Genomic DNA, 21,466 nt, shown 5'->3' with positions numbered 1-21,466 from the left:
ATCGTTTGCAGACCATCGAACTGTCCATCTTTACTGTGTCCTTTTTTCTATTGATTTTATTTTATAAATAAAACTTATGTAGAATAATCGCATCCCTGGGAATGGATCCATTGAGTGACGAGCGTTATTCCATAGTAAACAGCACAGCTGAAATAATAAAATTAAATTATTCCCGTCTCAATATTTGCAGTGTTTATTTCTTACCTTGTTTGGTATAAGAATCTGGACACCCAACCGGTGCTCAATGTATTCTGATCCGTTCTAACAGCACGCACGATGTTACGAGCCACTTGTTCTTCGCTTTCCTTCGGCGTGCTTTAAGAACCAATAGAAATAGATTAATCTATTGTAATTTGTGAAAGGTTCAGCGAATAAAATTTCTGTATTCACGATTAACAAATCTGATAGCTGGTCGTTACATAATTGAAAACATTAGACCTGGATTTGACGATCGGTGTGAATGCCAGGAACGTCAGCTGACTGCTGAAATTACCCAATTCTTGACAAAGACTTTCTTTCAGACCTGTACAGACCATCCAACGTCAATTACTTTATTAAAAAGATTGTATTATGATAAAGTATGTTACAGTGGAAAAACTGACTGACTATCGCTGCTCTTGAACCATGGAACGCATCTTGACTCGACGCAACGGGAGTTACGCCAACGATATGAGCTCGTTCGCGATACAACATTAATGGTACGAATGCCATGGCTGTCTATAAACCAAAAAAAATTGAAAGTAGAAAAAGGCTGTTATAGTACCCTTTCCTTTAACCCTTTGCGGACGATCCAAATATAATTGTCACAGTAATTTATAATTCCGTACCTGTTGCATTATATTCTTAATTCGAAACACAGCTATATGTGTAGACAGTAAAGATTTATAATATCTGCTTTGAAGGATCGAATTATTACTTATTTTACTTTAAATTAATAATACTCTATGCAGTGGCGGCTCGTAGCTAAAATTAGTGGGGGTGCTGTTCCAGAAAATTGTTAGCTTTTGTTTTAAAAAATTGGCACTGCAGGAGCGACAGTGCTCTCTCTACTGCGCAGCCTTGCGCGCAGCTTCTTATGTGCGCATGCGCGCGATAGTTAAACACCACGCCGCTGGAACTGTGAAGCGCACAGTTTCATACAAAGATTTTTGTATTTTTTTCATAAACTGGGGGTTGGCTACTGATATTAAGCTTAAGGATTATATATTGTACAAGTACAAAGAAAGAATTAAAGAAAAAAGGACCCATTATATTAAATGTTATCGATAATATCAAGAGGAAATAGGGGGTGCTACAGTTCCACACTGCCATTGACTCTATGCAAGTTGAAAAATGCTCCGTCCTTAAAGGGTTAATAACTCAAGGGTTAAGAAATTTTCTCTTATTAGATAAATAATCCTACCCAAAAATGGCTCATCAGAGTCCTACTAGTCGCATCGAAGATATCCTGATTCGGATTACCAACGCAGGTAACCAGGATATCAACCCTTCCAATATCTTCCTTGATCCTCTCTGCCGTTCTCCGAATATCATTCCTGTCTATTAAATCGCATTGATAAGCATATATCATTGATTCGTGCCTCGAGGAATCGTCCTTTCTGTGTCTAGGTGTGATTTCTTCAACGCTAGGACGAGTTGCCTTCAATCTGCAAGCTGTTTCCTGGATGGATCTGGAGTCACTGTCAATACAAACCACGGTGCATCCTTTTTTCGCGAATTCTTCGGCCAGGGATTTGCCGAGGGGCGAGGAGGCTCCTGCTACCTGAAAAGGAAAATACTTTGTCAGTAGAAGAATTAATGAATTTCAGAAATCCACTGACAAAAAGAGGTTCTACAAGAAATGATGATTTATTAATATAGGAAATTCGAATGCTTACTACGACCACATCTCCGGTTAAATCTCGAGGCGGTTTCGGTAACAGGGACTTCAATAGCGCGAGAGCAGCAAGAAAAGCGGATAGAAGTGCTCCGATTAAAAATTCAACGGTGAAAAATAGCCAGAAGGTCGACGAAGGGTAGATCATCCTCGGATTTACGATCAGTGCTTCGTCTCTTGAATAGATCATAGTCTGCTGAAAATAAAAATAAATGAAAGTTGCAAAATCCTGATACTGTTATCAATGAAAAAAAGGACACAGTAATGAAATTACTCGGATTGAAATCAGAGCCTCGATTAACCGCGATCTAATCTTTTATTAATTATCCAATATGTAAGAACCAAAAAATTGATGGCAATTTAAGTATTTCCTTTCCCTTCGAACAATTTCCTTGTAACATGCAACCACGATTCACTCGGCCAGTCGAAATTTCAAATAGCCTGTATGAATAAAAATCAGTGAAAGTGAAAGGTTTAAACCACGCAGAACGACAACTTTGTTGATTGTTGTAGAAACACGTGGTGCGATACAGGGTGTGGATATCAGCCGGTCAAATCAGAAACGACAAAATCTGTATTATGCTTACATAATATCTTGGCAATTACGTGAAAGCGTTGCCCGTCTCAATGATTGCATACGAGCGTACAATTTTACTTGCTACACGTGCTGAGGCTATTGCATGCCCTGTTAATCGCTTCCGCGTTTTATTACGCTTTTATCTTTCTTTTGCTGGAACCTGTTCTAATCGATGGTGAATTCTTTTGTCTCTGCAGAACGAATGGGAGATTTGAAATAGAATGCTGGAAAAGAAAGTCGATCGCCTTCTAAGAGAAATCATGGTTCAAAATTAATAATTTCTGAATTTGAAACAATTTTAAGTTACTCTTCATTTCTGGGGCAAATAACAGTGCGGAGGAAAATTAATAACTAAGCTTTCTCCGAGCTCCTAATGCTGTAGACGGGTGTATAATTATAACAACTTCCGTCTTTCCCAAGAAGCGTAATCAATGAAGAAATACAGTTGAAGATATAAGCAATCGCACGATCTAATTCATTCTGTTAATAAACAATTGAATTCCAGAATTATTTATCTAACAAAATTTTCTTATACTTAAATTGTATCACATATGGTGTTCCAGTTTGTCTTCGCTATATTACACTAGGCCGCCATCCGCTTCGTGGCTGTCATACTGGAGCGATATTATGATTTAAAAGTCGATCAAAACAAAACAACCAGAGTTTTAATTTAAGGAACACGAAATTCAAAGCTCGTGCAATATCGGTTTCCGTGACCATTCCTCAAAGACACCACCGATCTCTGATTTTATTCTATATAAACGCTCACAGTGACCACTGTGATCGGCTTGCAGAGAATGGTCAAAATTGATAATCTAGATTTTCAGTTAAAAATTCACAAAAATCCCGATCAATCGTTTAACAGCAGAGCTCCAATGAACTTATCTGGAAGAAAAATATTTCAATCTCAAAGCATTATACCTCGAATCATCCAGAATTTTACCAGACTTGCTGCGAAAATAACTGGTGGAAATGGCCTGATTCCAGAATGATGGTGTAGGAAGCTCGAATGCAGAGAGCAACCTTGTATTCTCGGTGTCATTGGCCAGGAGACACTGTAACCAGCTGTCTAGTTCGTGCGAAGTTTATCGTGAACTTGTATCTAGATTCTTCAGGTATCTGCCAAGGCAAACCTGTATATTCCGACTTCCGTTCACCGCTCGCAATTCGATTTATGGTAATTAGAATGACTTAACGGTGCTTGTTCACCATGATTAAGAATTCGAATCTAAAAACCAGATTTTTGAATCGTTCACCGCACCGGATACCAGGTAAATCGACGTTTCAAGGAGAAAGGAGTCGCACTGACTGAGAGTAATTTAGGAGGGCGATCAACTTTTAATCCTCATCCTTCCCCTATTGATTCGGTAAATTTCTAAAAACGGGGACCAATTCCAATTGCTTCTTTATTAAAGAGTATCGAAGCTCTGTAGTCGCGTATGATGATAAATGAGAGATGTTGGAGAAGAAGTCAGGCCAAGGCCTGAAGAGGAGGCCTTGGAAAAATAAAATTCTGTATTGAAGAGAATATTGAAAATTTTCCAATTGCTTCTTTATTGAAATCACCTTAGAAAAATATAAAATTCTTTATTGAAGAGAATTTTGAAATTTTTCCAATTGCTTCTTTATTGAAATCACCTTGGAAAAATATAAAATTCTTTATTGAAGAGTATTTTTAAATTTTTCCAATTGCTTCTTTATTGAAATCACCTTGGAAAAATATAAAATTCTTTATTGAAGAGTATTTTTAAATTTTTCCAATTGCTTCTTTATTGAAATCACCTTAAAAAAATATAAAATTCTATATTGAACAGTATTTTGAAATTTTTCCAATTGCTTCTTTATTGAAATCACCTTGGAAAAATATAAAATTCTTTATTGAAGAGTATTTTGAAATTTTTCCAATTGCTTCTTTATTGAAATCACCTTAAAAAAATATAAAATTCTATATTGAACAGTATTTTGAAATTTTTCCAATTGCTTCCTTATTGAAATCACCTTAGAAAAATATAAAATTCATTATTGAAAAGTAATTTGAAATTTTTCCAATTGCTTCTTTATTGAAATCACCTTAGAAAAATATAAAATCTATGAAACCTTGATCGATGGATTTAAACAAGTTCAATGTTCTATCAATGACGCAATGACTTCCAACTTTTCTGACATTCATTATCCACCAGTGTTGCTTCAGTAACTTCTTGTTACTCGATGACTTCATCGACTTCGAAAGCACTCCACCGTGAATAGTGTAAATAAAATGCAGTTCACCGAAACAGAACAGAAAATCCCGGTTTTTGTTAACAAAATATCATACACGTCGATCATAGTTGCACAACATGTTTATGCTACCCTGAAAGAGCCTTCGTAAACAGGATAGAAAAAGAGATGGTTTAAAGAACCATTACTAGGTATACCACTGTGTCCAAAAAATAAAGTGACTTTTGTTATATTCGAAAGAGAAGACAGTCATAGAGCTGCCAATCTACAGAGAAAACATTTTTCAATTAGGATAAAGCCGCGAAGTTTAAATTAAACAGTCACCTTATTTTTTGGACACAGTAGTATATCATTGCGCACGATCAGAACGATCTACAAAATCCATGTTTTCGCGTTTTACTTGAAATACTATGAATTTTCAATTCCGAGCACGAAGCAGCATGAAGTTCCATAAATCACGCTCGTTTTGCTTGAGTTACAATGAGAAAGAAGAAAAATAAACGAATGAATTCCTACCTTGAACCTGTTGTGCCTCGCTGCTGAGGTGAACAATCCACGAATCAGGAAACTCGACTTGGAATCATTGACTTGGCCATCCAAGATTGATATCGTGGACGAGAAAGTAATTCTTCAAACACGAAGCATCGAGTTCAAATCCATCGCTGTATTAAAACTTGTTAATCCTGGAACGGTGATGCTGAGTCAGTTGTGACCTAGACCTCTGAGATGGATTACAGAATGATGCTGTTGTTAGAATATCAGATCAAAGGAGTGGTGTTATTACTTTGTAATTCCTTTGTAGGAATTACCTAGTTATTACTTTATATTAACATATATGTACACGAGTAAACTATGATTAGGCGCGGCTGGAATTATGAATCATTATTACTAGATCTGTTGTCCGCTTCGGCTTGATCAAGGGCTTGATTAATAAGTAATAGTAAATTTAGCAACTTTTTTCCGCGTGAATTTTTAGAGCGAAGAACCTTGGCGCGTTTGTTAATAAAATCGGTTCGAAGGAACGTTACGATTCGAGGGGAATTTCGGTCCTCTCTCCTCTAATTCTCTCATACAGCGAAATTTCGCGGTGATACAAGAACGGCAGAGCGGCGTTTTTTTTTTTTCATTTTCAATTGTACCATAAAATTACTAAAAAAACAATTCTAATTTATTTAACTGTAAATTTACGCGTTATGACTTGAGCTTTTTTCAATGCTTTTCCTTTGAAGATCAGTTTTTTGGTGATTATTCCACCATGGTTGGTCCGATTTTTTATTTCAATAGCCTATAACTATTACATTGTGGTCATGGTGCGCAGTGCCAAATTTGGTCAAGATCGGATAAGTCTCTGGAAAACGAAATACATTTTTCGGGAGAGATTGAGCTTCGCTCAATAATTGGTCTTGATTGCCACAGAGCAAATTCCATCGTCGAGAGATTTATTTGAAATTTTTCCTGTCATTAAAAATCAAGTCAGTCCAATTTTAAGATGAATAGAAATTGAAAATTAATTGCGATTGTGGAAAGAAACCAGATAAGTGAGCAATTACGGAAACGATGACGAATTCAAACCAGAACTCTATAATTCAAGATTCATAAACAAGATAACGTACATGCAAGTTGATGTATGACTAGATATAATTTCATCACTGTCATATGTTTTCCTTTTTCAAAATATTCTTGATCTAATTGAGTTTCTTTGCAACAACTTGTTATGTGCTTCGATCAGCGATAATCTAAACTGTAAAACCAGTTGTAGTTCCTTGAATTATAAGCAGAAAAAATTGTACTTTTATGATCAATGCCGAATTGATTAAGAAAGAATTCTACATCACAGCACGTGTTTGTTACAAGGCTTGCAAACGATCCCCAAGGTCTATTAATTAATTAGGAATTAAGAATTGTTAATTAGGAACTAAAGTTTCCCAATTCCTGTGAATTGGTGACACATTTAAAAAAATAGTTGAATAAAAATTTTGGTAAATGTTCGGAAGTGTCACTCCTGTCAGAATCGAGCTGATTTTTTTTTGTGGTTTCTTACAGTTAGAAAATATCATATATAATATTATTATGGCAGCGCATCAACAAAAATAATGTCAATAAATATTTTTCTGAAGATTTTTATTCGTCGATCTTTCGAACTGTTTTTCAAGATTTCTAAAAGAAATATTCTGTTCTTTCAAAATACAATAGACATACAAACTATTTTGACAATTTTTCATTATAAAATTGCTGAACAGCATCGAAGATGGCACGTACGCGTTCACTGTGCTCGGTGAAAAATATGAAAAATGGGTATCGGTATCATTTAGGGGGGTCTGGGGGGGCTCAGCCCCTTAGTCAGTAAAACGAATTAAATATCTTACTGTTCAACTCGTGGGGGATAAAAAAATGTACAGCCTCTTTTTAGCAGGAGTGACACTTCCGAATATTTACCAAAATTTTTCCAATTTACCAATTGGAAAACACTAATTTAATTGAGCAACATCACCCTGAATTATATTACACTTGAAAACAAATTCTGGATAATTTGAAACGAAGAGCACGAATGTAAATTTCAACTGTGTATCTGACAGCTCGAGCAGCTTGAACTTGACTGATCCGCTTGAATATACATATGTATTTCTAAATAAGTCGAGCCATGCCATCCCATTCGCCCTTCTTTCGTCCTGCTCCATCTCTTTCTAAATTCAATAGCAAAAGTATCTTTTTCTTTTGATTTCGACCGTTTCGGGGGATCCTTGAGCAAGAAAGAACCGACCCGTTTTGATATTAATGATACTACACTTTTTATTTCTAAAAGCATTTTATGAATCATTCGATACTTCTTTTAAATTAATTATATTCTATGTTACAATAATGGATTTTTTTTCTTTTAAATTAAGCTGCTCGATCATCTCACAAATACAAGAACAAAAAAAATTGCATTTTTCGAAAAATCAGAAATTCAATTTCTTCGGGAACGAAATGTGTACCCGAGAAGATATTACGAAAGGAAGATTGGTAAATTTAGCGCAGGTGTAACCAAAGTGTGATCTCGTGAACGTTGCAAATTTAACATCCTTTCCAAGAAGTAGTGAAACTGTTCGAATGTTCTATTAGCCATAGATGGATTTCTATTTGGGAAAGGTCTCCTACCTGTCGAGGAGGTGGCTTGTTTGTCACGATTAACGTGTGATCTATAAACTGACTCTGCCCGCAAGGATATTCAATAGCTATTAAACTGTCAGGTTCCATTGCGCAAACAACGATTAAATAAAGAAAGAAAAATTTTATAAGTACCTTAGATGCAGCGAAGAACGATGCAAAATGCGACTGCAGGATGCACTTCGCCGTGCGAGTTTGAAGTTCCAGAAGCAACTGGTTCTTTTCCGGACACGGAGCGATAAAGTTACACCTGCAGAATAAAATCACGGCGAAAACAAATCGTTCGATTACCTCATAAATTGGCGGATGAATCACGGTCGGACGTAATCCATTTGCGAAGCTGCAGCAAAGACGTTTTGCCCGGCTGATTGCCGTTTCACTAAAGCGAACGGATGCAGACTTTGAACCAGTTCAGTTCAACGTCCATGGTCAAGGACTGCCTCTTTCATCGAAGATGCACATCACTGACGCAGATGAACTTAGAATCTAATGAAATTCTCCTGATTTGATGACGCAAAGATATTGGAGCTCGAAGCTTGATAAAAACTTTGATCAGTTCTTAATAAACATTTATCGATAAATAAATCATAAGTAATATTAAAATGCCTATGTTACACAAGTGATCGTGAAACGCAATAGTGAAACGCAGACGATTAATCAAATATCGTGACGTCTTATGCAATCGAGAATATCATTTTTGCAAACAACGAGTAGCTTCCTTTTGTTTCCGCTCCACGTCCGCGAGAAAATCCAGGATCAACCGCATCACGCTTTCGGGAACGATTCTAGAAACCGTAAACGTGGAAGGCGAAAATGACACTAAGGTCTAGCGATAAGTACATAATGATATATACCTATTGATAGCGTTTAATGTAAGAAGACATCTCGGTATAGAATATTCGGTATAATTTCTCCGGATCGCTTTAATCACTTCTTTCGCCGCATATTCCGGCGACATCGCTCCGAATATGTAAGGAAACCTAGGATAAAAATAATATTTCAGAACGAGGAAGGTATTGTGTAGGCGTTTAGTGGAGGGGGAGAGGATTCCGTCTCCCCGGACGCCTTTGGTTCGGGCGGGGACCGCTAGGTGGCGGCGAGATGACAGCGTTCTCGCTGGTGGTCGCCCGGCATCCAGTCCAAATATACAGGGTGTCCCTTGGGGACACGTTAAATTTGTAATTTCGCTCATCGAGACACCCTTAAAGTGAACGGAAATGAACGCACCCAAAAACAGAGTAACTCCTGTAACTCTCGAAAATTGAGGGTTGCTGGGGTGATTCTGAACAACATTTTCCTTTACCAAAATGTCGTTTGAAGCTTCGTTTTTGAGTTATTAACGAAAAACGAGAGCGTTGGCTTTCAGCCGCAACAAACGGCACAATGGCACAAACGCAGGATAAAGTTCCGAATACGAAAGGGGGGAGGGGACCTCAAATATAAAGTGGTATCTTCGGCTTCCTATTAGTTTCCGAGATATTAATTTAAAACTTTCGAACAAAACATAGAATCTTTCCTATACCGACGCAACTAACACTACCGTCCTCGCTGTAGCAACCGTCATCGTCAAGTGTCGAACAGTCGTTCACAACATAGCGATATCGGCTTCCGTTTCTATAGGGTGACCCATGTAAAATCCATTTTTTTTTTTTTTTAACTTTTCGTAACATTTTCCTTTCCTTGTCGTAAGTTACCGTTAGTTACCATTTATATGTAGATTAGGTTAGGATAGGTTAAGTAAAATAAATTTCCGACCGGCAACGCTGCAACAGTCGTCGTATCTTCAATATTTTATATAGGACACCCTATAGATAGTCAGGTTGGAACCCCCGCTGCATCAACGGCTGTTTGATACTTAGCAAAGTTTTTAATTAATATCTCGGAAACTAATAGGAAGCCAAAGATACCACTTTATATTTGGGGTCCCCACCCCCCCCCCCCCCTCCCCCGCCCCTTCAAAATTTAATCTTGATCGGCGACCGGTCGTATCCGGAACTACAGCCCAAACGTATTCATTATTCATTTATTCTTTAAAGGCGCGCTCTGATTGGCCAGTATTAATAACTCAAAGACGAAACTTCAAACCATATTTTGGTAAAGGAAAATATTATTCAGAATCACCTTAGCAGCCCCCCATTTCCGGGAGTTACAGGAGTTACGGGACACCCTGTATAGGAGTTCCGAATTGCCGTATCATAGGTGTCTGGGGCAGGGATCGTATCTTGTCATCCCCACTAACGATCCCGAGACGAAACGCCTTCTTCTCCCCTCTCCTAAAGTTATTTCATTTTTACCTGTACTTTGGATCCCTAGCTAAACCGGTGTTGATGTAAAATGGATAAATAGTGGTGAATTTGATATTGGAAGCCTTCGAATCGAATCTAAATTCCTCGAGAAGGGCCTCCATTAATCCTAACGAATGGAAATGTTTTCTAATTCCATTTTCAAATTTGTTCTCTAATTGTTTTCTAATTCATTTCGAGTCCTACCCCTAACCGCGAACTTGGACGAACAATATGCTACTTTTTGCGACACTCCGTATATTCCGCACATGCTGCTCATACATACTACATGCCCCTTTCCGTTTTGTATCATGGCCGGTAAGAAAGCTTCGATCGTCTGATAAATGGCGTTAAATTTGTATTTTTGCTCATCGAGACACCCTTAAGGTGAACGGAAATGAACGCACCCAAAAATTTGACAAAACATTCACATTGAATGTCTTCTCCACGATATCTGGATCTTGTTTCAGGAAAGGACGATGATATAACACGGCTGCGTTGTTAATTAAAATTGACACTTCCGGTATACCTGATTTCCTCATCAAGCGCACGGTTTCTCGTACCTCCAGTCTCTTCGACACATCAATAGCGAAACCGTATCCCTATTCAAAATCATTTATCATATTTGACATAGGAAAAATACATTGATAAATGTTTATTTCTTACTTCTCCACCGTTTTTTGAAATCGTGTTAATTGTTGATCGATTCGCTTCGATATCAATGTCCCAACAAACGACTATGCAACCCAAAGAAGCTAACTGAACGGCCAATTCGCGACCAATTCCGTGTCCAGCACCGGTGATCTAATAGAAAATAATGTAATCGAAGTGGTAAAATTCTTGGAAGAACATTGTTTTCATTTACCAACACCGTTTCTCCTAACAAACTCTTTCCTCGACAAGGTAAAACCACTTTAAATGTGGCTAGGATCATAGCAAAAGCTATTCTCATTGATAACCGGAAGAGATCGTACAGTAGATGCAAATGAGAGGATTTAAAGATACTCATTACACTGGGCATCTTGGTGTAATTAATTGAACAGGTTATTATTGATAGTTTTATAATTAAACGTGAGTTTATGATAACTTTTACTGCGATATAAGTAAAATAGTAATATATATTTTCTCATAATTTTTCATCATGAAACTAATTACTCCACTATACAAATATATCAATCAATGTTTATACCGATCGAATACTTTCATTAAATTCCTTGACAAACGATAATTATGGTATTACTTTGTTTCTAATTAGAAACTTCATAGATGTGCACTATACACAGTACTTTTTAATATATAAAGTTTTACTAATGATTTTCTATAAAATAAACTAACAAATCAGTTATAAATCAATTTAAGGTAAAGTGTAAGAAATGTACCTTTTAATAAATTGGTTCAAAGAGAAATTTGATTTATATCTTCGCGCCTCCACTGAACCACAAAGTGTAAAGAATATAGAGGCTTTTGAACGATGCAGAATGAATGGCTGCATATTGCAGCTACTATGAAAAGAACATTAATTAAATATAATATACAATTGCATAATAATTAATAATACTACCATTTGGTTATTGATTTAGTTACGTACAGATAATGATTAATGAGAAAATAAAGGTTTATTTAGAATGTTCCCAAGAATGATCGTATAGTATCCTATCTGAGTTAAATTCTTAGGCGGTGCAAAGAAGCATTTGGATTCTTCGTGGCGGAGAATGTTTTTATTCTTTAATATCCATAATAATATCGTCGATTTTTTGATTCGACTGTTGCTTTATTCTTCCGTGTATTCAGTCCATTAAATGTAATCATTAGACATGGATATACGTGGAATAGAAGTCACGAATCAATTGCGAGTAAGTACAAGATCGGTGGTTTTAGTTAGGTATTCCCTTTTCCTACTCATCGAGTTGTGTTCAATAAATTTTACAGAATCCTCAGCGAGCCCTTCTTTAATAGTTTCACGATTCCACCGTATCATTGTTGCCCGCATTTAGATAATTTATTATAATATAATTGTAAGTCTCGTTAGTTATGGTAAAACAAAACTATTTCCTATGTATTGGTTGATTAAACTTCTAATAATTTTCTATGTAAACGTCATTTAAGCAAATATATTAAATGGAATATTGTAAAATGAAATACACATTTATATTTTGTAAAGCAGCAGAAATAATTTTGAGTTTCAAAATGAGTTTTTATTTCCTTCCTCACAATTTGCGCATATCAATTAGTGTTAATGTTTTCTATTTTAATTACATTACCTTAATCTATGCCACTTTAATTGCAGAGTGCAATTCGTGCTAAATTGTTGGAGCTCGGAGTACGATACGATGAAGAACTACCGGATTATATTTTAGTGATGGTTGTAAACAAAAAATCCCGTCAGCAAATGCATGAGGATTTGTATTTGTTCTTGGAGAGCTGTACAACGCCGTTTGTGGATTGGTTGCACGATCAAGTGTTGAAAAAATTGCAAAAGGTCACTGTAGCTAAAAAGAAATCGTTGAGAGAGTTTGTGCCCACAGTTGTGGTTAAACAGGAAGAGGAAAGGAAGAAGAAAAAGGCATGCACAACTTCCTTTCTGGATGATCAAACCGTTAATCAGACTACCGATAAGTCATCCAATAAGAACCTGAAGGATGACAAATCATTCCATAAGCAGAACACAAAAGCATCCATATCTAGTCAAAAATTGGACACAACTCAGAATAAAAATATAGACAAGTCTGTAAAGAATATAAGTCATGAAAGCAAATTGGATGGCACACCAAATCATGTTGTTTCTCAGCAGCCTGTGATAAAAAGAACGCAGGTGACTACTGATAATCAAAGTGTCGGTGTAAATAAAGAAGTTTTTACCATTGAAACTTTGAACAACAAATCTGGGGATCCACCAAAAGTCGATGATAAATCATCCAGAAATCTCAAAAGACCATTGGAGATGACAAATAATTATAAGGACAATTTAGAAAAGAAACAGACTGAAGCGAAGAGATCCAAAATTGAAGAAAATGGCGAGGATACAACAGAAGATAACGCAAAGAAATTAAAATCTTGCGTGAACAAGCCAAAAGTTACCTCAGTTGTATCTGTTAAAAATCGTTTAGGAGTGGTATCTCCCAGGAAGAAATTCGAAGTCCATAGAGAAAGGATGGATAACGAAAGTCGATATAGACAGAATGAAAAGCATCTTGAGAAGCACAGATTGGATAGTAATCGTAGTAGTAACTTCCAACGGGGAAGGAATTTTGATGCGGACGAACGGTCAAAAAGAAATCGCGAAACTGATTTAAAACACAACGAGTCTGATAAAGTTATTAACATTAAAACTCGACTAGGAAATACTAAGATTGACAAAACACCCAAAAGCATAGATTTAAAAGAGAAAGTTAATTCTATTGTAAAATCAAGATCAGTAGAAAAAACAGGGGGTACAATTAAAGATCGTTTAGGAATCGCTAATAAATTACCAAAACAGCTAGGAAATAAAGAACCGATAGATTTTAAAAGTAAACCTCTGGAACAAGATCGTGATCCTTCAGCTATCAACAAAAACATAAAGAATAGATTGGGACCATTAAAGAATAACTTCAAACCATTAAATATTAAAAGTGCTTTCAATTCGTCGATTCGAAAGTCTCAAAGTAGCGAGGACGATGATTATCTGAACTTAGGTGCAGAAGAGGAATTAGACGATGATGCCCAATCAGTGGGGAACTCTGGTCCTATTAAATCCCACATAATAGCTGTAAATAAACCTGCACCAATTAAGACTGAAAGAAAACGATTGAAGTCTTTAGAAAGAGGAAATAAACAATCGAGTGATCTGGATGAGGATATGGAAGAAACAAAGATACCTAGTAAAGTAATCGTAACACCAAGACCATTGAAACCATTGCAACCTGCACAGAAACGTGCTACGCAGTCACTTTTATTAAGGGCTGTTGCAGAAGCAAATCAGTCGGTTGTTACCCAAAAAAATCCAGAGCCATCTCTATTGGTGTGTATAAAATGTAATAGATAAGTTTTCATAATACAATAAACATATTCCTATATAACAATCTATTATTATGAATAAAGATACCAAACGTGTTTTATTTATATTAATACATTTGTTCCTGTAGGATAAGAAACAAACGTTGAAACGTCTTAAACCTGCCCCGGTGAGGGACGTGGGTCAAAATTTATCGGTACATCTCAATTCTAATAAGAGATTAGTCATGGAAAAGATACAAGTGGAATTAAACACAGATATCACGGAAATGAAAGCAAAACCTTGTAAGTATTCTTCGCGTCTGTGTATGCAAATATACGTAACACCTAAAATTATTTCTCTAACATATTTAGTATTATACGGTCTATAGATGTACCGCAACCAGTTACCGAGGAGCATATGGGGGTCGTAATGTCTTTATTCCAAAGGAGCGACGATAACCAGAAATTTTTAGTCACACTGAACGGATACAACAACAATCACGTGAATGAGAAAAATATGTCTGACGACGAGGAACGTTTGGAAATGGAGGTAGCTAGTAACTATGCTCAGTGAACGATTACTTGTTTTTCTGTTACTTACAATTTATGATAGGGATCTCCCTTGTTTTCTACACAGGTAAACGAAGACGATGAACTTGCACTTTCAACAATACAAAATGATATGTATGTCCAAAATGAATCAGAAACGTCTGTTTTTCAAATAACAGAAGCAGAAGAAGAGGGCGATTTAAAGGAAAGAACCGACGAAAATAATGAGAATTGTAACACCGAAAATGTCGAGAAGATCGAAGAGCCACCGAGAAGGAGAAGAAAATTAAGTCCAATTGTTTATAACAGATCCCATTCACCGAGTCCCGTAGATTTAAAGTCTAACACCTTGGTAACAAGTTCAGTACTAACGAAACGTAAGCAATACCAATTATACATTTTTATTATATATCATATAGATTCTTTAATATTGTTTTTATGATTTTAGGATTAGAAAAAAAGGCATCAACGGAGAATTCAGTAACGGTTATAGATAAGTCGAAAGAAAAATGTAGATACTGGCCAAATTGTACATTAGGAAATAAGTGCTCCTATCTCCATCCGGCTGTTATGTGCAGGTTATTTTCTGAATAAAATTTTTCTTTGTTACTTTAACTGTATTACAAAATTTCTCAATCATACTATTTTTTTCTCTTTCAATTGCAGCGCGTTCCCGGCGTGCAAATTTGGGGACAAATGTGCTTACAAGCATCCGAAATGTAAATTCGGCTTATCCTGCACAAAACTGGGATGCGTGTTCTCTCATCCCGCTCAACAATGCAAGTATCATCCATTTTGCACGAAACCGGCATGCCCGTATTCGCATCCGATGCCGGCTACGGTGGAACCGTCAAGTCAAAGAGCAAAATTCACATGGCGTAGACGAGATTGAGTCGTAATCTTGTGCAAATGTACAAATTTCCTTCTCTTCTAGCGATGCGTTTAACTGCACGTTAGCAAGAATATCGTCCGTTCATTGATCGTTAAGTAGCAATAACATACTTGTAGATTGAAAAGTAAACGCGAGATAATCAGTAGCGACTACTTCAATAGTTTCTTCACAATCTTTCGTCGACGATGATATTCTTGCTAACACAATTAAGTAGCACTCTACTTTGTACAAAACAATCGGTATACTTTCGACAATTTCGAAAGTAATTTCGACTTTCATTTAATCTGTATTATATTATATATGTATACATGAAAGTTCATGTAATATCGACTCATAGAAGGTTTGCATTTGTTCATTAATTAGCGTTGTAGCTTTACTCGTTCCCGATACGGGAACGCTATGCTATCGTTTAACTAATTATCATTTCTTTGCGAATCCAATCGAATGGATTATGAATTGTATTCATTTTACTTGGTAGGTAGCGTGTAAGAAGCATCGAGAGAACATTATTATTCGATATTACCAATGCTTTTGACAAGTAATATAATGATTGTTGAAAGAAACGTGTTTCCCCATTCACTCTTCACGCCTTTTTGTACCAAGTCGGTTCCTCGCGTTCGAAATTCTTCGCTAGCTCCATTTATGTACTCGATGGCTGTGCAATGATCCTCGCGATGACTTTATTTTTAATGGGGATGATCGTTGAAAAGAAAAATGAAGTATACCTTTTGTGTGATGTATAATTATTATCGTAGGATAAAAGATAACGCTTCGAGCACTTTATCGTTCATTATTATGATTCTTTAAGTATAAATACGTACGAATAAACCTTGTATAAACGACTATAAATACACGAATGCATCTGTAAATTGTAAGAAACCTGATCATTTCAGAAGTTACACGTACGCGTGTTAATGCTTCGCGTACCTTTTCGTATACCTGCTGTATAATCTGCACCTTTCTCTACCTGTGCACCAACGACCGACTTATTATCGTGAATTTCCCAGCTGTACAATTAGCATTCGCAGAATCCTCTTGTGAATGGAAAGAGGAAAACAAGCGATCGACCCTATAAACGTGACATTGGTTAGGAGCCGGTTGCTCCGAGGAAGAAATTTTAGAGAATAATATTATTGATATATTATTGATTTGGATGCAAACTTCCGGTGGCTGTTTACACATCCCTTTTGTACTTAGCAGCATGTACTCTGCTTAAATGATGTCACGTAGGCTTTGGAATCGAAAGCAATCTGAGCAAATAACGTGACTCATTAAAACGGTTGCGTGTCCTTTCGGATCAAACGCATTCGGGAGAAGAATGGCGCGAATGTTAATAACAAATGAGATATAAATGAACAGAGTAAAGGAAGAATTTTCTCCGTCAGAAAATCTGGAATTTCTTTTTATTTCCAAATTCACTGATTAATATTTCAGATAAATTAGAATATCAATTAATCTTGTTATAAAAATTTAACAAAAATTTCTTTCTAGATCTTTAAAAATCTTTTTATTTCCAAATTGTTTTTCCAAATTCACTGATTAATATTTCAAATAAATTAGAGTATCAATTAATCTTGTTATAAAAATTTAACAAGAATTTCTTTCTAGATTTTTAAAAATCTTTTTATTTCCAAATTGTCTTTCCAAATTCACTGATTAATATTTCAGATAAATTAGAACATCAATTAATCTTGTTATAAAAATTTAACAAGAATTTCTTTCTAGATCTTCAAGAATCTTTTTATTTCCAAACTGTCTTTCCAAATTCACTGATTAATATTTCAGATAAATTAGAGTATCAATTAATCTTGTTATAAAAATATGAAATTTTTCAACTGTCCGTTTATAATAAAACAATCAGGGATACTTTCGGACGTCGTGAAATTGTATTAATTGAAGAGAAAGAGATTTGAAAAAATACCCTGTATAGTTGTGGATGTATCCTCTGGGCTTATCTTATCTCACGGAATTGACACGGTGTCTCTCGTCAGAGCTCTCCGTAGTTCCGTCCAGTTTTCTTCTGGGGCTCGTGGTTAGTTTAATAAATCACGTGAAACTGCACGTACACAACTGATAAACGGAACGTTTCAATTTTTCTTTCGACGAGTGGGTCATTCAACGAAGGGGGAACGTGCATGCAAGAGCGTATCTCTTTGTTCGTGTACGAAAAACGCTGGTGACACGCGATTCTGATTTTTATATCATCGATGTTTCATTCGGATAACTCTTCATCTACGTGACTTCTTATTCTTCTTCTTGTTGCTAAAAATCTGTGAAAACAATGAGCAACAATACCGGAGCTTCTCGTTGGTTTCTCGTTAAAAGGTGAGCGTACTATCAACAATCTTCTTCCTTATCTATTTACTTGTTATTTTCTTGTCAAATCTTATGCATCGCAGAATATTCCTTAAAAATATTTGTACAAATTCAGAGAATTATTCGATGAATTTCAAAACTCTTTTCATTTTTCTTTTTCAAATCGAATACGAAGATAAAAATATTCAGCGAATTCAGAGGTGTATCGTTTCGTACAAGGAACTCTTTTACCCTCCTTAGAAACTGAGCTCGAAGGAGTTGTCGGATCTCATCGTCCAATTGGTCGAGATCGATGAAGTGAAGGAAAACATTTCCAAGAAAGCACTTGGAAAACGAAAATCGTGTAACTTGTTGCGAAAGGGTCTGCCTTGACCGCGTGGAGAGGTAAGGGTGGAGGGGGTAATATCCACCCTCCTCTCTAAGGGCGGTCGTTGCAGGTCGTATAAAGCGGCTACGACAATTATCCTGATCATTGAAGTCCTTGGACCTGGTAGCGTTGTTATCGAGAAATTTCCGGAAAAGTTCGCAATGGGTATCCATCAGAACGAGAGGAAACAGAAGATGGATCATAGTTCGACGGATGTCGAGAGAGTCGAGAGAAACGAGGTTTGTGACCTATTTTCCTTAATATCTGTTTCCTAATAGCCACTTTGATTAATGATCTCAGAACGTTGTTGATTGCGCGTTGAAATTCTTGGAGAAGCGATTGAATCAATTTTCTGTGTCAGAGAATCTTTAATTCGTTGCGGATGTGTTTGAGAAATTAATTTTTAAATATTCAGCCTTATCGCGCTATGTTACCAATATTTTGCGCTTGGCTTTTCCTCGTTTCATTTATTTATATCGCGTCCAGCGTTCGCTATTAGCAATAATTCTTTTTTGCGAAGTATAAGAAAACTAAAAGAGGAGATCCTTGAATTGCAAAAAGAGCGAAATATTAATTTTTCAAAGTCGAAAGTGACATCACGTTTAAAAGAAGAATTCGGCTCCTCAAAAATGAATTGTTATCTTTATTTTTTGCAAATGGGTTTTCCTCGTTTCATTTATTTCTATCGCGTCCAATGTTCGTTATTAGCAATTCTTTTTTGCGAAGTATAAGAAAACTAGAAGAGGAGATCCTTGAATTGCAAAACGAGGGAAATATTAATTTTTCAAAGTCGGAACGGCCCGGTGACATCACGTTTAAAAGAAGAAATCAATTGTTATCTTTCGTTTTCATTTTTTGCGACTAATTTGGATTTTCAGAAATGTTTCGACGGCGTCGCGGAGATCCCGGAATTTCGGGAACAAATCGACGTAGATAGGGAGTACCAAGATTTCCCGGAGGAGAAAATTTGGACGCCGCAGGAGGAAGTGAACGAATGGGTTCCCTTCTACGTCTTTATGGCTCGTTCGGTATTGACTTTCGTCCAAGAGAGGCGAGGAATTTCCAACCGGGAAGCAATGGAGAATTCGTGCACCGGTTATGCGGAACAATACATCACCGATGTTCTCCACGACTCGGAGTATTCGGCGGATACGGCCCTGAGGACCTTGTTCACGAAGGAACTACCACGAAAATTGTGCGCAAGGTGGACATCGACCGATATCGTAAGCATCCTGCAATATCTACAGCTCAAAATTGTTCCTCTTTCAAAATTTCTAAATTTCCTTTTTCATATTTTCTATTACAGGAGCTTTTCATCAAGGGTATCACCAAACATGGCAAGAATTTCTCAAACATACGGAAGGATTTGTTGCCGGAAAAGGACACGGTATGCAAAGAAAGAAAATAATTTCGTGTACAGATAGGACAATATATGTACATTATCAATCATAGTGTCCGTTCGTCTAGTGAAAAAGCACTGAGTTTGGAGTCCAATTTTAACCGCAGCAAATATCATAAATCAAATTATTTAATGAAAGTGTTAAATTAATTAACATAATCATCTGATAAAAGCTTTAAAATATTCAATAATTTATTTGAAATTACACTATGATTGATATTGTAAATATATTCTGAAAGGTCTCGACGAGCCCTGTTGCGCAAATGGAAAAAATTAACCAAACCTAACCTAACCTAACCTAATTAAATCGAGAGAGGAAATGCGATTGAGCTTTGTATGGTTTTCGGAAAAAAATTGTTGTTTTTTTTTGTTTGCTCCTCGGGGATTCGAACTCCCGCTCTCGCAGTCGAAAAGTGCCTTAACCTATGCGCCACTCAACAGCTATTATAAATAAAAACATTAAACTTCCTTTAAAAAATACAAAAATTTAACCGATTATAACTTTTTCATTATTTGTTTGCGCAACCTGGGACTCGTTGAGATCTATCAGGGGACATATCCTAATTTTGGTTCCACGGACGGTGAAACGTGGAACTGCAGCCATAATTTCCCTAGTATCGCGTTCACTCCAAATTTTTCTAAAAATTTCCCTAAAACGAGTCCTTCGATAATTTTACAGAAAGACTTGGTAGACTTTTACTATGCATGGAAATGGTCCGAACCAGCGAAGAAACTAAGGAATTGTCGACATCAGCGTCGTACGAAGGGCAAACAACGTTTCCCATCGATCAGCTGTATTTTTGGCGGATTGGCGTCCTCGAAAATAGTAACCCGTAGCGTGGCAGCCAAATTGTCTCTCGAAAGTAAAGAGGAATCCAATGAGGCTATTCAAAACGTACTATTACACGATATCACGAGTATCACTAACTCGAACGAGGATTCAGTAGATAAGGGGAGCAGTAAAATTAGAAGACACTCTTCTAAAGTATTATCCAATATAGAAAGCCCCGAGAGGCGAAGAAAATTAAAAGAAAATTCCAACAGTGTTGGTCGAAAGAGAAGACGAAACGGTACATTTATCATTTGATAATTGATTAACACTGTTGGACCGTGATACATAGTTTAAGATTGTTGTAATTTAATTTTAATTGACAAAGAGGAAGTAAAATCTATTTGTAATTATAATATTTGAGATATTATAAAATATTTAGGCATAAGAGTTATCTCAGAAATAGTGATTAATTGTTTCGTACTTTGTGTATATTATATGTATTTAATTATTTCATTTTTGTACTCGTAATAGTTCCTAATGTGCAATACGCGATCGTATTTTTTATAAGTGTAGAAAATATTGTAATTTTCTTCGAGCTTAAAATATAATTTTATAATCTAAAATTATTTAATTTCTTTTATTATCAATCCCTTACCTTTGGAATAATTTCTAGAAATAATTGTTAGATTCTTAGGCAGCGATCATGCGAACGAATTGAAATAAGACGAATGAATTTTTAAATATTTCAATTTATTCCATACGGTCGGTCGTTAAATAAAATTCTCGTAATTAGATGCTAGCACACTGTAAGAACGTAACGGCGAGACTTATAGGTGCTTTCTGTACACTGTACACGGAAACACTCGCAAGCCTGCACAGCGAATAGCGAGAGACTTTTCAATGAATATTAATAATAATAACGTGTAAAACGTAATATGTCGCTACTGAAGAATATTCATGTTCCAGCCACATCCAACTATGGCACATTCGTTTCTCTATTCATCTTCGTCGTAAAGGGTCACACGATGATCGTTAACCCTTGTGTTAATGATTTTCTATAAAATATTTCATTTCTATAATACATTATTTTTTTAGAT

The 21,466-nt window shown here is 36.2% G+C and overlaps 3 protein-coding genes across 11 annotated transcripts; 2 read left to right on the top strand and 1 right to left on the bottom strand.

Moving 5' to 3' along the window:
• Window positions 1-7: 7 nt before the first annotated feature.
• Window positions 8-11,099, bottom strand: LOC117601492 (short-chain dehydrogenase/reductase family 16C member 6). 7 transcript variants are annotated; one of them, XM_076689937.1, is made up of 8 exons: window positions 7,953-8,487; window positions 5,187-5,391; window positions 1,878-2,069; window positions 1,403-1,762; window positions 603-717; window positions 439-523; window positions 205-315; window positions 8-147 (listed from the first exon to the last, which is right to left on the bottom strand). In XM_076689937.1, exons 3-8 carry the CDS (start codon window positions 2,064-2,066, stop codon window positions 75-77), a joined length of 933 nt encoding a protein of 310 aa, XP_076546052.1. In that variant the 5' UTR covers window positions 2,067-2,069; window positions 5,187-5,391; window positions 7,953-8,487; the 3' UTR covers window positions 8-74. The 7 variants fall into 7 exon arrangements, 6 of the variants coding, with proteins under 6 accessions (XP_076546052.1, XP_076546047.1, XP_076546051.1 ...); XM_076689932.1 differs by having other exon boundaries at window positions 1,878-2,072; window positions 7,953-8,486; XM_076689936.1 differs by having other exon boundaries at window positions 1,878-2,072; window positions 5,187-5,353; window positions 7,953-8,486.
• A 579-nt stretch (window positions 11,100-11,678) lies between these two features.
• Window positions 11,679-16,676, top strand: Nab2 (Nuclear polyadenosine RNA-binding 2). 2 transcript variants are annotated; one of them, XM_034318113.2, is made up of 7 exons: window positions 11,679-11,952; window positions 12,387-14,099; window positions 14,224-14,377; window positions 14,464-14,624; window positions 14,688-15,000; window positions 15,072-15,201; window positions 15,290-16,676. In XM_034318113.2, the coding sequence occupies exons 1-7, from the start codon at window positions 11,914-11,916 to the stop codon at window positions 15,513-15,515; spliced, it is 2,736 nt and encodes a 911-aa protein (XP_034174004.2). In that variant the 5' UTR covers window positions 11,679-11,913; the 3' UTR covers window positions 15,516-16,676. The 2 variants fall into 2 exon arrangements, with proteins under 2 accessions (XP_034174004.2, XP_034174013.2); XM_034318122.2 differs by having other exon boundaries at window positions 11,680-11,952; window positions 14,712-15,000.
• Window positions 16,677-17,538: 862 nt separating this feature from the next.
• LOC117601493 (uncharacterized) lies at window positions 17,539-20,942 on the top strand. 2 transcript variants are annotated; one of them, XM_034318289.2, is made up of 5 exons: window positions 17,539-17,840; window positions 18,072-18,437; window positions 19,077-19,421; window positions 19,505-19,585; window positions 20,277-20,942. In XM_034318289.2, the coding sequence occupies exons 2-5, from the start codon at window positions 18,360-18,362 to the stop codon at window positions 20,682-20,684; spliced, it is 912 nt and encodes a 303-aa protein (XP_034174180.1). In that variant the 5' UTR covers window positions 17,539-17,840; window positions 18,072-18,359; the 3' UTR covers window positions 20,685-20,942. The 2 variants fall into 2 exon arrangements, with proteins under 2 accessions (XP_034174180.1, XP_034174191.1); XM_034318300.2 differs by having other exon boundaries at window positions 18,007-18,437.
• Window positions 20,943-21,466: the final 524 nt, after the last annotated feature.

Source organism: Osmia lignaria, chromosome 9, assembly GCF_051020975.1.
Source record: "Osmia lignaria lignaria isolate PbOS001 chromosome 9, iyOsmLign1, whole genome shotgun sequence".
NCBI classification, from domain to species: domain Eukaryota; kingdom Metazoa; phylum Arthropoda; class Insecta; order Hymenoptera; family Megachilidae; genus Osmia; species Osmia lignaria.
This window is presented reverse-complemented; position numbering and strand designations above follow the sequence as displayed.